This window comes from Benincasa hispida, chromosome 1 (assembly GCF_027475165.1).
Source record: "Benincasa hispida cultivar pf3 chromosome 1, pf3_genome.v1.1, whole genome shotgun sequence".
Lineage (NCBI taxonomy): Eukaryota > Viridiplantae > Streptophyta > Magnoliopsida > Cucurbitales > Cucurbitaceae > Benincasa > Benincasa hispida.
The window spans coordinates 2843169-2859164 of record NC_143478.1 but is presented as its reverse complement, the minus strand read 5'-3'; the positions used below and the strand labels follow the sequence as shown (position 1 = coordinate 2859164).

The window sequence follows — 15996 nt, the reverse complement described above, 5'->3', positions numbered from 1 at the left end:
TATTTAATTTCCTAAAATTTCCTTACATCCGAATGCTATAAGTAAAAAATGTTATTTGATCACCACGACAAGCTTGGTCAAATTTAAACAAGCTTGCTAATAATCCAATTAGAACTAAAAATTACAATTGGATTGGTCAAGTAAGAGTGACTGGGCCGAAGATTCAATCTCATTAAAATCTATTAGAGAATTGGGCCATAGGAAATATTGGGCCCGTGCCCAACTTTGGCCCAAGCCAAAATCACTTTTTTGGCCCAATAGACATTTAGGCCCAAGTCCACCTATGGTCTTTGGAAAATTCTATGAGGTTGTGAAGGTATGGAGATTATAACCTTCGCTAATGCTAAAGCTTCATCAATATTTGAAAATTTTATTCACATTCAAGATCATTACAAAATTAAAGTTCACTTAATGAATTAAACTTGTTTGAAAATCTTGTCCAACACCAACAATTTCAAATATCATAAAAATCGTGATCTTAAACAAATGATTTTGATATGTTTATAACTTAGAGGTTAATTTAACACATTTTCTTATACTTATTTTCAAACATAGGGAGAAAATATACGTGTTAAGTTTGAGAATTCTTGGAACAATTTTATATTATAGGATAAAACTAACCCTTTTCTACCTGTTTAAATGAAAAATATGTACATGACAAAGATGAAAGGAAGGATAGGTTGTGGAGGAGTGGGTGGGATAAGTTGGATTGTATGAGACTCAATTTGGTCTCCGATCTTTGCGGGTTGTGAAAAGGTGGAGAAATGGGCCATTGTCTGAACTCACTGTCCGGGTTGGTGATTATCTCTCTCCCTTTGACAGTGGAATGTAATTGGTTGATCTTATTAATGTTGTTAATCACGTGGGATGTGGATCAATCTGAGTTTAGTGGTTTGGTGGAGGAGATTGTCTCATTGTCTAAGGCTGCCTAGGTTGTGTATTTCAACTAGTGTCTAAGACCAACGAATGGGCGATTCACAACTTTCTTGTGCAATAGTCACTTTCGACAATCTTGGAGTTAGTCTTGTAAGTCTCTTTTCTTCTTTTTTGAAGAAATTAGTAAGGATTCTCTGGAATTGCTTGATTGATTGAGAAGACTTGTGTGTATGGCTCTCTTTAGTTTTAAGATACTTTTTTTTTGCTTTAAAAAAATAAAGGAAAAAAAGAGAGTGAAAAGAAGCACAATTTTTAAATTTAATTACATGTTCACCCGAAAAAGTTTATTTGTTTTAATAATAATAAAAATAATAAAAAAGCTAAAACAACATAGTTTAATTGACATGCAAATGTACATGTAACTAATTACGCCTTAATTCGAATCTTTTTAGTCGTAGTCTTATCTTTAATAAATATCAATCTTGTACATAATTACGCCTTAATTCGAATCTTTTTAATCATAGTCTTATTTTTAATAAATATCAATCACGTTAATTAAGAAGGTCAATCGCATCTTAAAATTTTAAACTATTGGAGGGTTAAATCGATATATATACATAGGAAATAAAAGTTTTTTTTTTTTTTTTTTTTTTTTTGGAGACAAGGAACTAAAAGCATATGCCAAACTCTATGTATTAGAGGAAAAAAAAAAAGGAAAAAGAAAAAGAAAGTCGAAGAAAAACCCTCCGAGAAATTAAAAACGGTAGACACTGGCAAGAAAACTTCCAAAAATGCAAGAGACAGCAACGGATAAGGGGAGAAGCTAAACCCATAGCCAGCCTGCGACCCTATTCTTTCCGAGCTTCTAAGAAAGGCATCAATGGCGTACCTCAGGACCGCCATGGATTCCGCCTTCTGGGATTTGAACATTTCTTCCCCTCAAACCCTCGCCGGAACCGCCAAGGCCGTACCCGGTGAACCATTTCCCCTCGATGGAGCTCGAGCCAGCCGTAGCCTGCGGATTCAGCAAATCTCCCTCCTCGGCAATGGATTTCCTCTCGGAATTATTCCTTCATACTCTCCCTCTTCACAGAAGGAGTTAGGTTCCTTTTCTCTTCAGTCGCTCTTGTTTAGGTTGCCCGCGGCTGATTGGTGAGTAGCAATTAGCAATGGCTTCTTCCCCATCTCTTTGGTTAGCGATAATGTCGATTGTTTGACTCCTCTGAAAATCATAGGGAAAAGTAGTTGCATTTGCTATTGTAATAATCAACTACAGGAAAAACTTATCGAAATTCAGAAATGAACTTAGCCTCATTGAATCTTTTGGTGTTTGTTTAGATATTTGAGCTTTGTGATCGTATGTTCCTTGGTTAGGGTAGGTTATTTCTTTATACTTTAACAGTTCTTTTATCACCTGCTACAGCGTTTTTTTTTTTTTCGGGGGCCCGTCATTGATAATGTTGATTCCTGGTGTTTTCAGTGCTTAAATTTACTTGCAGTTTTCAATTAGTAATGTTACACCCTAATTCAGTTCCATACTTCTAGTGTATATTTTATCTTGTTTGCTTCTTTGAAATTTTCTTGGCATTATAGGCCTAATGGTTATCAAACAAGGCTTAATTTTGTCGTTTAATTATTTATACTTTGTTCCATCACAATTAAGTTGCTTACATATTTACAAACATTATTCTACTATCAGATTATCAACTCATGATGAACATACTGACAGAACCCAATGTTACTCATGAAGAAAGGGGTTAGGGATCATTGGAGAGTGTTCTTCTCTATTCCAAACTACCATATTTCACTTACCAAAACCAAAACCATACCTTAGATATTACCCTGTTTCTATGCAGACCTAAGTTTTGTTTTCCTAACTTCACCTTAGCTTTATAATTTGGTCACACCAATGATAACTTACAATTTAAGTCCTTCATTCTCGAAATGTTTCTTAGGACATACATCCACTAATTGTGGCCTTCAATCACATGTCCTTCTGGTTTCAGCATTGGTATTTTCACAGAGAATTGAAATTTTGGCTTTCTCATTCGTCTAAACAAATTTTTTTTTGAAGGAAAAAAGTCCAACATGACTATTTACCTCTGACATTGTTTAGATTTCATTTGCAATCGATTTCGCAAATTTCAGATGTATTATCTTATGGAATCTTTACACTTCTAGGTGGGTTGGACTGATTGGCCAATTTCGTCCAAAGAAACTGATATCTTCTATAAAAGCTGAACTTTCTGCTGCGGACAGCCTTGAGCTCCCTGTCTTGAAAGATGTTGCTAGACAGTTTCTGGACAAGTCACTCTATACGTATGGACTATGCTCTCAGTTTTCTCCTAATCCATTTTCATCTGTATATGTCAGCACAGAAGCGCATGGTGAGAGGAAAGGGTGTCGCCACAAAGCGATGTTTTACCACAAGGTGACCAGTGTAGTCATCTAAGTTACATTAAATGATAACTATAGGAAAAGAGAGAGAGATGCTTTTCATCAGGTTCTTTAAATAATAAAAATTATGAAGGGCTGATATTTGGTATGCATTTTACCTTTTTTTTTTTTTTTTGACAATATGTGGCCTGGGAGAATTGAACTTAGGTTAATAGTACAAATACTATGCCAGTTGAGTCATACTCATTTTGGTGTTTACATTTTATATTTGCTGGGTAAGCTACATGTCCTAAAATTCTTAAGCTTCAAATTATTGTTTTTTTAAAGTCAGCATTATATTTAGCATTTGAAACATTTTAAGGATTATATCGTTCCATAGCAGACACTTATTTTGCCTGACTGCAAAAGATTGAATTATATTGCTACTTCAATTCAGTGAAAATTTTTTGCTTGCTTTATTTTCCTTTAATTGTATTCAGAAACCTTATTGCTTGCCACCTTTGTCTGCAGCTTCCTCATCATGATATAAACGTGGATGCGGCTTGGCCAGAGCTCTTTATTGATCATAAAGGTCAGTATTGGGATGTGCCCGAGTCTATATCTTTGGATCTTTCATCTCTTAAGTCCGAATCTGGGTTGCGATACCGAGTTGGGTTGCATAAGAATGGTGGCATTCCCCGTGCTCTTAATTCTACCAATAGCAATGATCCACCTCTTGCTCTTATGCCTGGATTATGTGCAAAGGCTGCATTCTCTTTTGAAAAGAACAGGTACCTTTGGAGGGTAAAAGAAAGGAAGCAAGACTTGATAGAGAAGACAGACAAGAGGGAATGGTATTGGAAGCCATCATATGACGTGCGCCTTAAAGAACCTCATGCTGCCATATCTGGAATCATCGGTTGGTCTACCGCTTTCTAAATTTTGGTTTCCACTATATGCGTGTGTCCTACTCCTCTCTGACCCTCTACATGCACGACAATTCAAAAGCGTTATTTCAAAATACACATCATAGCTTGCTTGTTTCATATCTAGTGTTTGCACATCAGGTGGCACTTTTAGCTCTTGGTTTGGAGGCAACGACACGGCTGGGTCCAATGGAGATGGAAACTTAACTATGGGCCATAAGAAAAGAAGTCCATTGAATGCTGATCTTTTTGGTTCGATTTGCTATACTTTCCAACATGGGAGATTTAAAAAACAATTTGGTGACCTTACGAGGATAGATGCTCGTTTAGATATTTCATCAGCTTCAGGGTTTGCCAAAAGAGTTTTTCGTGGTTTCAAGAAATCTGTTGATGATCTTGAGAGATCAAAATCTTCCCCCAGACTCAATTTGGTCTTTCAACAACAGGTAAAAGTATCTTTTAGCTTTGTGATACCAGTTCGGGTCCCTATTCATATAGAAAATATCAGTTCACAAACTAAAACTCAAGATAAGAGTTCATTTATTTAAACCACGCTTCAAAAGACATGAATGATGTTAAGAAGAAATGTTATCTGCAGGTCGCTGGTCCGATTGTCTTCCGTGTAGATTCCAGGCTTATGCTCGATTCTGCCTCTGGCAAGCACGGTCCCCATATCGAGAACACAATATACAGCTTAAATTATTCATTTAGGCTTCTTCAATCAGGCAAAGCTGTTTTCTGGTATTCTCCCCAAAGGAAAGAAGGAATGGTCGAGTTGCGCCTGTTTGAGTTTTGACTTTGACATCATTAATTTCGGTTAGAGTTCGGTTGATGCGTTCAATTCTTGCCTTTTGACAATGAAATCGGCTTATATAGAGTTAGTTTAGCACTTGATGAGCCCTTTCTTCCCATTTATTTAGTGTTGCACAACTCTTGCAGATGTAGAATATACTAGTGCTGTACTTGTTTATGTCACACATTAGTTGCTCAAAAAATATGGGCATCTGAAATTATTGAACTTGCAGCAAAAAGTTGGGCTGTTCTTTGTTCCTAGTCTTCTCTTTGAATCTTCATTCCATCAGGATCAGTTTCATAATTCAATAGTAAAGGCATCTTTCTGCATTGCAGCTGCAGAAATGGATGAATCAACATGTCGTTTGCTCGGAGTCACGTCAAATCCTCTCGAAATTGGACATTTCCTTTATTATTTTGTTCGTTCGAGTATTAACATGCAAAACAGGCAATTTACCACTTTATACCATCCATGTTCTTCATCACATTCGTTCGAGTAATCTATTCTCGACCGATATTCAGACATTGATACTTTTTCGCTGTATGATACATACAATCTCATCTCATTTTCGACCATCTTATTATGAGTTTTACATTTTGATCAATTTTATTCCCTTACATTTTAAATACAGTATAAATAAATATATATAAATAAAGTGAATTTTCAAACACTTTTGACATTTTTTACTTTTTGTATAAATTTATCTCAATTAGAAATTTATCCCGAGATATAAATAAATATATAATAACTAAATTATATATAAACTCGAACTACAAAATCTTTCTCAAATTGTCCATTTCTAATTATTGACTTCTTAATACTACAATTTCATAGCTTATGATTTATTTTTTTAAAGTACAATTAAGGATATGAGATTCAAACCACATACTTTTTTATTACTAAGACACTGGTATGCTAATTAAATTATGCTCGGTTTGGCATATGAATATTAACATCAAAGCAAAACTACAAAATCTCGTTGTATCGATGAGGACATCAAAAACTCGATCGATCTCTAAAATAGTATAATATTGTCCACTCTTAACAAGACACGTTTTACTTTTTAGAACTCCAAAAATACTCGTACCAATATGACCTTAGGTTGAACCTAACAGTCTGCCACTTCAGCTTTTGGTCCTCACTTCTAATTTATAGTTCGTTAGAATTAAGAAGGCTCTAGAATTTCTCTTACCTCGCGAAAACGTTTCTCCCGCTCACCTCATTCGATTCACTCAGAGCTTTGCTTCTTCGTCTAGATTCATGGCGATGGCGTCTACGTTCGTCACAGTGCCAAAACTCTCTATCAACAGGCCTAATTCACCTTCCGTATCTGCACGGCGACTAATAATCGGTAAGCTGAGGAGTAACTCCATTGATAGATTGTTGCATTTTCTTTTCTCGATCAATTTCTGTCGCAGTCCGTCTTCTGAATTTCTGGATGATTTTTCTTCTTGAGTTTTGGATAGGAGGATTGCGAAGTAGCACTTTGAAAGTCAGCGCAATTTCTAAGAAATTGGAGCCTGCGAAAGTAATTTTCTCTCTTTTTCTCCCGAAATCTCTTCTGCGTTTTGAGATTTTTTTTCCGTCCTTTCTTTCTTATGTGTTATTGAACTCGTGGACTTGATTTCCATTCTTATTCTTGACATTCTTTTATGCTTGTGGATTTCAGGTGGTTCCTCAAGCTGATAGAGTTCTCGTCCGTCTTGAGGAGCTTCCTGAGGTAAGCTTACGCTCAACAAAAATGGCGAATGAATGTTTCGAATTCTGTAACTCGTAGAAGTTGTTTGATGGATTGAAAACTGTAACAAGTTCCAAAAATTTGACATATTTTATACTGCGGCAGAAATCAGCTGGTGGAGTTTTGCTGCCTAAATCAGCTGTCAAATTTGAGCGATATCTTGTGGGAGAGGTGAGGAAAATCCTTCTACTACAGTTGCAATTTTCTCTGTATTTATTCCTGTGACAGAATGTGTTTGATAATCCATATTATGTTTTTGTCAGATTCTATCCGTTGGAACAGACGTTGGAGGAAATGATATTGCACCTGGAAAGAAGGTAATTGAGGATTTTAATTTAGCTAATTTTCAAGCTGTAATTTTGTTCCATAAATTTGGTTTTTCTCAAGTAATGGTGAGTTGTTAGTGCTTTTATTAAGGGAAGCAGTTTTTTTAATAAGCACTTTTAGATTGTACTTTTAAATGGTTTTTGTAGCGCTTTTAAAATTTTCAAAAACTCTTGCAGCTAAGTAGCTTTGTATTTGGAATGCATTTTCAAGTGTTTAATTTAAAAAATAAGTCATTTAAAAAAAAAAAATATAGAGCATTTAGCAACCATAAATGAGTTTTTTGAAAAACACTTTTTTCTCGCAATCCAAATGCCCTAAACATGTTTTTTTAGCTATTTGGCTAGTTAGCTTAGAACATTATTTATTTTCCAAAATCGTGCTAAATCCACTCTTATTATCATGCAAACTTTTGGGATTTGTTTTTGTCTAAGAGGAGCAAATGTCTACTACCTTGCAGGTTCTTTTATCCGACATGAATGCTTATGAGGTAAGTTGTTTAGTTTGGTGGAGTTATCTTATTGGCTTCAATATTCTATCAATTGTATGGTCCAATTTTCCTTCACAATTATATATTGGTTACTACAACTGTGCTGCAATTAAGAATGCAGGCAGATGTAGGTTTTTAACCATATATCTTTGATTATTAAGGGTGTCAAAAAATTGACATAGCTCAACTGGTTAGAGGAAAGGTTTGAATTACATACTTTTATTTTAACGTTTGAACAATTGTCCTAAACAATTACATCCTTACAACTTTGAATATACTAAAATTATATTTATGGCATAAGTTTCTAATGTTTAGCATTTTGCCTATAAGCTAATTTCTTGGGGATATCAAGTATTTCGCTGAATACTGTCATTCTTATTGTATATGCGATTGATGTAAGATGGTCATTAGTGCCTCGTTAGAAAAATATATCAAGACTCTAGCTGCAGGGCCATAAGTACTAGATATGTTTCTAGGAAAAATGTTTGTCAAGCTGGCTACTTTTGGCTATGCATCCTTGGAACTTTTATCTTCTAACTTGTATCGTGTATGTTAGCTGACCCTCCCACTCATGTCATGAAGTCTATTCATGTTCAATTTTCTGCTTTCCCTGCATACATGTTCTACTTCTCTTCATTTCGGATTCCGAAACGAAAACAATGAATTTAATGTGGTTTCTAACATGTTAAATCATGGGATGAAAACATCATAGCCTCTTAATTTTACTTTACGTAGTTTTTTTTAAAAAAATCAAGGCACAATAAAGGGCTACAGTCTTCCGGAGCTTAACCGTAACGCGCAAAAAAAAAAAAAAAAAAAAGTGTGGGCTCTTTTTTTAGCTCATTGTATATAAAATTACTGCATAAAGAAGAAAACGTAATTGAAGTAGACAAAAAAAAACCCTGAACACAAACAAAATTACATTTAGACTTGGTAAATTTGATTTTGTTTTTTTCAAATGAATGAAGAAGGAAAAATCCTAATTATTACTATTTTTTTAATAATAATGAAAGAATCCCAAGCTCAAGTCTTGCGCCTTGTGCTTAGGCACATACCACTCGGGTGGGCTTCTTAAAAGACTGCTAAGTAGTTAGAATTGTTGGTAGCACAGTTATAACTTTGTTATTCATTGTTACGCATGTGACAAACAAATGTATATTTGAACACAACCAATATATGTAAATATGAAACCATCAACCTCTAGGATGGTGATTGCGAGTTATGTTCAGATTGGCGAACACATTCAATATTTTGATGATGAATCCCCCCTCAATTATATAATATGTTGTAATAGATTGATTGTGAATGTTGGTGGTGGTGGTTTGTTCAGGTGGATTTGGGCACAGATGCTAAGCACTGCTTCTGTAAAGCTGGTGATTTGTTAGCTGTGGTTGAGTAGACAAGCTTCCTCCAACACTACAATGCAGATTCACATCAATTGTTTTCACTCAGATCAGTTCTCTTTCCTGATTGTCATTTGCTTATTGCTTCTGCATTATCTGAAATTCATTTATGTTTTTATTGATCTGTGTGACTTGTATAAAGATGTTAGTTATTCTCATTAGGAAGAATACCTAATATTATTTTTAAAAAAATTACTCAACCTTGAAAGAAAAACAAGAATGAAATAGTTATGCAAATATTTCTTTTACATTTTTCCATCCTAGAAAATATAAAACCTTTTTGAAATGTAACTTTCAAACTGTCTATATAGGTTAAAGTTTGTATAGTCTAGGTTTATGAAGTTGAGTCTACTATTGATTTATGAATAGTTTGCTAATCTCATAGCTCTATAAATTTTGGTGGTTGAATCTCACCACACCTAAGTAACATGACTCAATAAACCTTATTTCTCATGTGGGTTCTTTAATTTCAATTTGTAGGGATCATGTCCTATGACCCTACTTTTATAGGGGCTAATGTCTCTCTTTAATTTTGGTTATGATAGTTTTCTTTCATAAAAAATAAAAAATAAATGAATAAAATTTATTTCTTTGTATAATTTAAAAATTAAGTAATAATAATAAGGTTAAGTTACGAATTTGGTCTCTATGATTTGGAAGAAGCTAGAGTTTAGTTCCTATGGTTCTAAAAGTTAGAATTTAGTTCTTATGATTTGATAAGACTTCATACATAGTCCCTATGTTTGATAATAATTTAACCTAACAATTAAGGCTTCGTTTGATAACCATTTTGTTTTTTGTTTTTAAAAACTAAGCCCTCTCTATTTTTTAGAATGATTTTCATATTTCTTAAGTACGATAATTGAATTATTAGTTAAATTTTAAAAACAAAAACAAACTTTTTCTTGATTTTTTAAATTATTGGTAAAAAAAAATAGATTACTAAGTAAGAAATTTAAAGGTTCAAGGAATATCTATAGGTTTAATTTTCGAAAAAAAGAAAAATCATAAATCATTTTTTTTTTAAAGTGTATGTAAGCTTAAGTTTTTAAAACAGAAAATTAAAAACAAAATACAAAATAGTTGTATAGTAAAAGTCTTTTACCTCTCAAAATCATCAGTCAAAACCCCCCTTTAATTTTTGTTTGTTCTTCATAAAAGTCTATCCTTTTAGTAATGATTTGATCGAAAAAAGTAATGTGATTAGGCAGGTAATTTTATTTTAGAACTTTTCAAATACAAAAGATCAAAACCATGATTCATGTGGTTGTGTAAAACGATTAACAAAATCCAAGTCAAATCTCTCAGATCTAACAAATTCTTAATGTTAGTTATGTGGTTTATAATTTGCGTGGTTCCTTATTTATAATATATACGAAATTCCCCCAATTGACTTAATTACTTTATTTGCATGTGGATTTGTTCATCATACAACCTCCTTTTCATTTCCTTTTTTTTTTTTTTTTGGTTCTATATACATTATTGGATAATGGTCCTATCTAAAAAGAATAATAATAATAATAACCTCAATTATACTTGATTCACAAACATCCCTAATTATGAATTTAAACATCTGCAACTTTACTTATAAATTTGTCAAAATGTGATTGGATAATTGTGACTGCTGGAGCAAACACAACCACCGGAAAGATGACGTCACTGATACCGGTACCATTTCTGGAGGTATTTAGTCATCCTTTTCAACGTATTCAAATTCATCTAATGGATAGGATTACCCAATCTTGGCATTTGGGTCCTACATTCTAAAATATATTCTTTTGTTTCTCCTATTATTCTATTTTATCGTAGGTTTTGGAATACCAAAAACAAGTTTAGAATTTAGATGAAATTATATATATATATATATATCTTTAGATGCATCGTTGATTTATGTATTTATTTATTTATTATTATTATTGTTATTACTATTATTATTATTTTTTGTAGTTGAAGTGTGCTGGAAAAAGACGTGCATTTAAAAAAAATGATGTTTTAAAAAAAAAAAATCACTAATTTTATGTTATTAATCATTGAAAAGAAAAACTAATTTAGAAAATTAAAGTCCCATTTAGTAATATTTGGTTTTTTGTTTTTTGTTTTTTGTTTTTGAAAATTAAACTTATAGACACTATTTTTACTAATAAATTTCTTTATTATTATTTACTTTTTACTAGTAGCTTAAGAAACTAACCAAAAATTGAAAACTAAAAAAATGTAGTTTTTGAAATTTTGTTTTCTTTTTAGAATTTGGTTAAGGATTCAACCATTGTACTTAATAAATATGTAAATTATTGTTAAAAAAAAAAAAGGAGGAAATAGACTTAATTTTCAAAAATGAAATTATTATCCAACGAGGTCTAAATTTGCATGAATTTCAAACTTCTAGATTGCACAAATGTTCTTTCAACTTTAGGGTTTTTTTTTTTTTTTTTTTTAAAGGAATGGGGATATATTATAATTGTTGAGAATAGAAACTCCATTTTTGGGATTATAAATAAGAGGGAGAGACAGAAAAACAGGAAATTGGAAGCTGTGGTATTTGCAGAGGAAAAACAGGTAGCCAGCTTGTATTGTTTTCCAAATCCAAACTAACTGTCCCAATTCAACTACTTTTTCCCCCTTTAACTTCTAAAAAACCAGTCACCAAACATTCATTTTCCCACTTATTATTATTATTATTATTATTATTATTTTGCTTTAATAAACAATAAAATTTGTGTTCCCAAAAAAAAAAACATTTCATTTGATTGTGTGACCTGTTTGTTTTCACAAATTAGAAATTTCCAAATCCAATCAAACACCATATGAAAACTTCTTTATTCTTTTTTAATGTAAGAAGGCCATTTCCCATTAGGAAATTTGGAAACCCAATCTCACATGGCTTATAGCAGAATAAGTGGATGAGATGTGACTTCTATTTTACTTTCTGCTTTCAACCAAACTCCCCCATTGACATCAAATTTGTCAACCATATAATATAATACATATTTTTACTTTATTCATTATTCGAATAATGTACTTGGTTTATTTTCTACTTCTAATTAATTTCTTTTGGAATTATATCGAGAGAGAAATTTCTACAATGCTGATTTTTTTTTTTTTTTTTTTTTTTAACAATATGTGAGATGATGAATCGAATATCTAACCTCAAATATAAGTTTCATGTTGGTCAACAAATTTAATTTAATTGACAACATACAACCCATAATAATTATTATAATAGGTTAAAATTATTCTTCCCCTTTTTCTCAATAAAAGAACTTTCAATTTTCTTTTATTAAGTGGCAAGTATAGATTTCAAATCTCCTACTTAGATCTAGAAACATGAAATGTCATAGGATTAGAAACGGTAAATTTTTAAAATTACAAATTTAGTCAATTTAGTTTTGAACTTGGGGGTTTATTAGACATAAAATTTAAATAAAATAGATCGGTCACTTATCAAATACAAAATTGGTAGTTCATAAACCTACCAAACATTTTATAAACTTCTTGTAATTTAACCAATTAAAAACTATTTTACAACATTTGATAATATATGTTTAAAGTATTTGATGGACAGTTTTTTCTTTTAGAAAATTAAAGAAACTAAAATTCTTTTTCCATGAAAAAAGTAGCCTGAAGAATATTCCTATTTGTTAAGAAACAAGAACAATGAGTCTTCTTGTATTCACAAATAAGACCTATAATTCATCATAACAAACAGGGCACATTCTCAAAAAGAAAAACAATGGAGAAATAAATCAAAACCCAAAGAAAGAAAGAGAGAGAGAGAGAGAGATTTTGTTTACCTCTTACAAGTAGCAAGAATCTCAGAAAGCTCGAGAGGCACCTATAATCTTGGCCTCTTTATTTTCAGCAATTCACTTTCCTATTTTTTCCTTCTTTTCTTTTCTTTTTTTGGCTAACAATTTCAACAAACAAGCAAAGCAATGATTCCCACAAAATCATTCATTACATATCAACAAGATTTTACACCATAATTCGTTTATAATACAGTAAAAATTCATGAATAATTGCAACATAAGTTCATATAAACTTGAAAAATAAATAAATAAATAGGGAACGGAATATATATATTTTTTAAAAATATGAGTTTATTAGCTTCAATGCCACGATGGGAAACTTTTATTTACTTTAATCCAAGCCAAAACGAGGTTGTAGGAAAGAAGGAACAGAAAAATCTCAGCAATCTTTTTCAGCTTTTTGATTAAATGCCAACAAAATAATATTTTGGTGTAAAATCGTGAAATTATATATTCACAGGATTACCAGCTTTAATCTCAGCCGTTGACATAATCAAAAGGATCAAAAAGAAGAGGAATCTTGACCGTCCGTGTTCAATAAGGCAAAAGAAAATTTTGCGTACCATCGGCCGGCCATTACCCAATTTCCAAAAATTGCAAATCCTCTGCCGTGTAGAGTTTAGGGTTAATTATATGTAATTACGATTATACTCCTGAAAACCATCGGAATAGCTCGCTTATTTCCTCGCCGACGCGGCTGTTCTCTTGTTCCCATTCTCCGCCGATGGTCACCTCACTCCGTCGACTACTTCCGGTGAAGAATCTGCCGGAGCCTCGGAAAGACAGTGCACGAGATGATACCGAATTGGAGAGTCTATCCACGTAGTCCTTCAGCCAATTTCTTCCGGAGCCCACTTCCGCCGCTAGGCTTCGCTCTACCGATGCAGCTGATACAGGAGCTTCAACGTCCTCCTTATCAGAGACGCTCCTCCGGTGAGCATTAGTGAAGTTAACTTCTGAATCTTCTTCCACGAAATATTCGAATGATCCTATCGAATAGGATCGCCTTCCTTCACCAGAGTCAGAAGGAGCCTGCCTGCGGCTAATACTGCCAATCTCGAGCCTAAAACTGTCTCCGGCGCGACCTTCGGCCGCGTAGGAAGCCATAGATGCCTTCATTACATCAGATTCGGAGGCGAAAATAGCAGAGCGACAAAGAGGACAACTCTGATTCGATTGAAGCCAAGTATCGACGCATTGAGCATGAAAAGCATGACAACAAAGCGGAAGAAGACGAAGCTGATCTTCCGCCTCAAATTTCGACAAACAAACAGCACAATCGGCGGCAGCAGTGGAAGAACGGCGCGTGACGGAGGAGAAAGAAAACAGAGGAAGGGTTTCGATCGGAGAAAAGGAATTAGTACATCGAACCGCATTTTGCTCTGCCGGAATGATGCGGCGACTAGAAACAGCCGACGACGATGACGATCCCGGCACAGCAGAGAGGCGGAGAAGACAACGCCGGTTAAGGTACCGAAGAACAAGGCAGAGAATGACCGAAGCAAAAGCGGTAAAAGCGAGAATCGTAAGAATGATTAAGATGCTCGGACTCAGATTCTTCAGCGAAGAAGAGTGACTCGCGGCCGGTGTCGGAGGAAGAGGAGGAGAAGATGAAACATAATCAATGACAGAGCCTCCAAAATCGTCCGGCAATGGTGGCGGCGGCGGAGATGCCATTGCAGTAAATTTGCTAGTTTTAGAGAGAGAGAGGAAAAAATATGGAGGAGAGGGAAAGAGTGTAAATGGTGTAAATGAGCGGTCAGTTTTTTTGGGCAGTCTCTTGGTTTCATTAAGTTGAGGGAAGGAAGAGAGAGAATTTCAGTTGGTGGAAGACACGTGAGACGCACGTGATAAATGGATTGAGAAAGGCAAGCAACACGTAACGTAATTTTCTTTTATTTATTTATTTATTTTTACTTTTTTGGCAAAGGAAAATATATATATATATATATACTAATATATATTACAACAATACGGAGTCCAAAGCTTAGCTGAGAGTGTGTCGGAGGGAAATTATTACTACTTATCTTTTCTTAATAACATTTCTAAAATGTTTCTTTCCTAAATCTTTCCTCTCATAGGATAATTCATAATTTCAATTTTATTTTTTTTGTATTTTTGTAAATGAATAAATTTATACCATTTATTTAAATCAGTAATTAAGTTGTTTTATTAAATAAACAAAATTAATTTTACTTTCAAATTAAGTTAGTTAATAATATTAAGATTAATATGTGATAAATGTCTCCCATTTATGGATATCGACGGTTATTTTATCAACATCTTAACGAATATAGCAACTTATTGATGGGTATTTCAATAGTAAGAAGTAGAATATTATTTATTTATTTATATAGAGATTGTTATAGTCTCATTTTGGAACCTTTTAATTCGTGTAATTGGCTTCCTGATATTACATATATCAATAAAACATTCTCTAACGCTACAATTTTGTTATTTAATTTGGTCTAGTTGTAATTATCTCATATATTTTGAAGTCGTTTAAAGTTTTGAAATTTAATGTTAATTTTTTGTTTACACGATTTTATAATTTGAAGAAATATTTTATTTTATTTATGTACAATATAGTGTGAGAGTTCAAACTCTATATTCTATAAAGTAACATGTTTTGGTCTTTATTAGATATGTTTGGATTTTACTTTTAGAGTCGTAACCATACGTTGAGAGATCAAGTTAATAAACATAAGAACTTTCTCTGTCATTAATTTAATTGAATAATTAATTTCAACATACTTGATTGATGCATTGAGAGGTATAGACCCTAAAATGAAACAAGCATGGAGAGGCATATATATATATATATATATATATAAACAGTGAACATAAAGTACCAATTTTCATACAAATTTAATCAAGATCGAATCAAATTATAATAGTATATTAGTTTTTACATTCTTACTATCACATATGAGATAAGAGATTCAAACTTAGTACTCCATAAAATAGATTTATGATTAAAATATTATTTTAAACTATTTATAAATATCATATAATTCAATTGTTCTCAAATTAATTAAAAATGTATTTATATATCTAACTCTCAAGTTGATTATTAGATATATACTAAGATGAGTTTGGAATATTATTGAGTGGACAAGAAGTAGTCTATTGAGTGTATTTTTCAAAGTTGTTATAATGTTTAGCTAGATAATCAAAAGTAACCTTTAAAAATATATTTATATTATTAAAAAAAAACTAAAAATATCGACTTTTTACAGAAGTTGTGTTAAACTACTATAATTT

At 32.7% G+C, this 15996-nt stretch overlaps 3 protein-coding genes across 3 annotated transcripts; 2 read left to right on the top strand and 1 right to left on the bottom strand.

The window, feature by feature from the left end:
- The first annotated feature begins 1559 nt into the window (after positions 1-1559).
- Positions 1560-5231, top strand: LOC120068164 (TRIGALACTOSYLDIACYLGLYCEROL-like protein). Its single transcript, XM_039019873.2, has 5 exons — positions 1560-2028; positions 3058-3307; positions 3784-4171; positions 4320-4624; positions 4777-5231. Exons 1-5 carry the CDS (start codon positions 1757-1759, stop codon positions 4972-4974), a joined length of 1413 nt encoding a protein of 470 aa, XP_038875801.1. The 5' UTR covers positions 1560-1756; the 3' UTR covers positions 4975-5231.
- An 801-nt stretch (positions 5232-6032) lies between these two features.
- Positions 6033-9174, top strand: LOC120072076 (10 kDa chaperonin 1, chloroplastic-like). The gene is made up of 7 exons (XM_039024497.2): positions 6033-6322; positions 6438-6499; positions 6641-6691; positions 6815-6880; positions 6973-7026; positions 7494-7523; positions 8854-9174. Exons 1-7 carry the CDS (start codon positions 6232-6234, stop codon positions 8920-8922), a joined length of 423 nt encoding a protein of 140 aa, XP_038880425.1. The 5' UTR covers positions 6033-6231; the 3' UTR covers positions 8923-9174.
- A 3935-nt stretch (positions 9175-13109) lies between these two features.
- On the bottom strand, positions 13110-14492 carry ATL4 (TOXICOS EN LEVADURA 4). The gene has a single exon (XM_039024588.2). It carries the CDS (start codon positions 14407-14409, stop codon positions 13378-13380), a length of 1032 nt encoding a protein of 343 aa, XP_038880516.1. The 5' UTR covers positions 14410-14492; the 3' UTR covers positions 13110-13377.
- Between the last annotated feature and the right edge of the window lie 1504 nt (positions 14493-15996).

Bases quoted from the DNA above. Each gene is read 5' to 3' on its own strand.
- LOC120068164 (XM_039019873.2), top strand. From the start codon at position 1,757: ATGGCGTACCTCAGGACCGCCATGGATTCCGCCTTCTGGGATTTGAAC. The intron at 2,029-3,057 runs GTGAGTAGCAAT...TTACACTTCTAG, and splicing joins AGGTTGCCCGCGGCTGATTG to GTGGGTTGGACTGATTGGCC. The intron at 3,308-3,783 runs GTGACCAGTGTA...CTTTGTCTGCAG, and splicing joins AAGCGATGTTTTACCACAAG to CTTCCTCATCATGATATAAA.
- LOC120072076 (XM_039024497.2), top strand. From the start codon at position 6,232: ATGGCGATGGCGTCTACGTTCGTCACAGTGCCAAAACTCTCTATCAAC. The intron at 6,323-6,437 runs GTAAGCTGAGGA...AGTTTTGGATAG, and splicing joins TGCACGGCGACTAATAATCG to GAGGATTGCGAAGTAGCACT. The intron at 6,500-6,640 runs GTAATTTTCTCT...TGTGGATTTCAG, and splicing joins AGAAATTGGAGCCTGCGAAA to GTGGTTCCTCAAGCTGATAG.
- ATL4 (XM_039024588.2), bottom strand. From the start codon at position 14,409: ATGGCATCTCCGCCGCCGCCACCATTGCCGGACGATTTTGGAGGCTCT.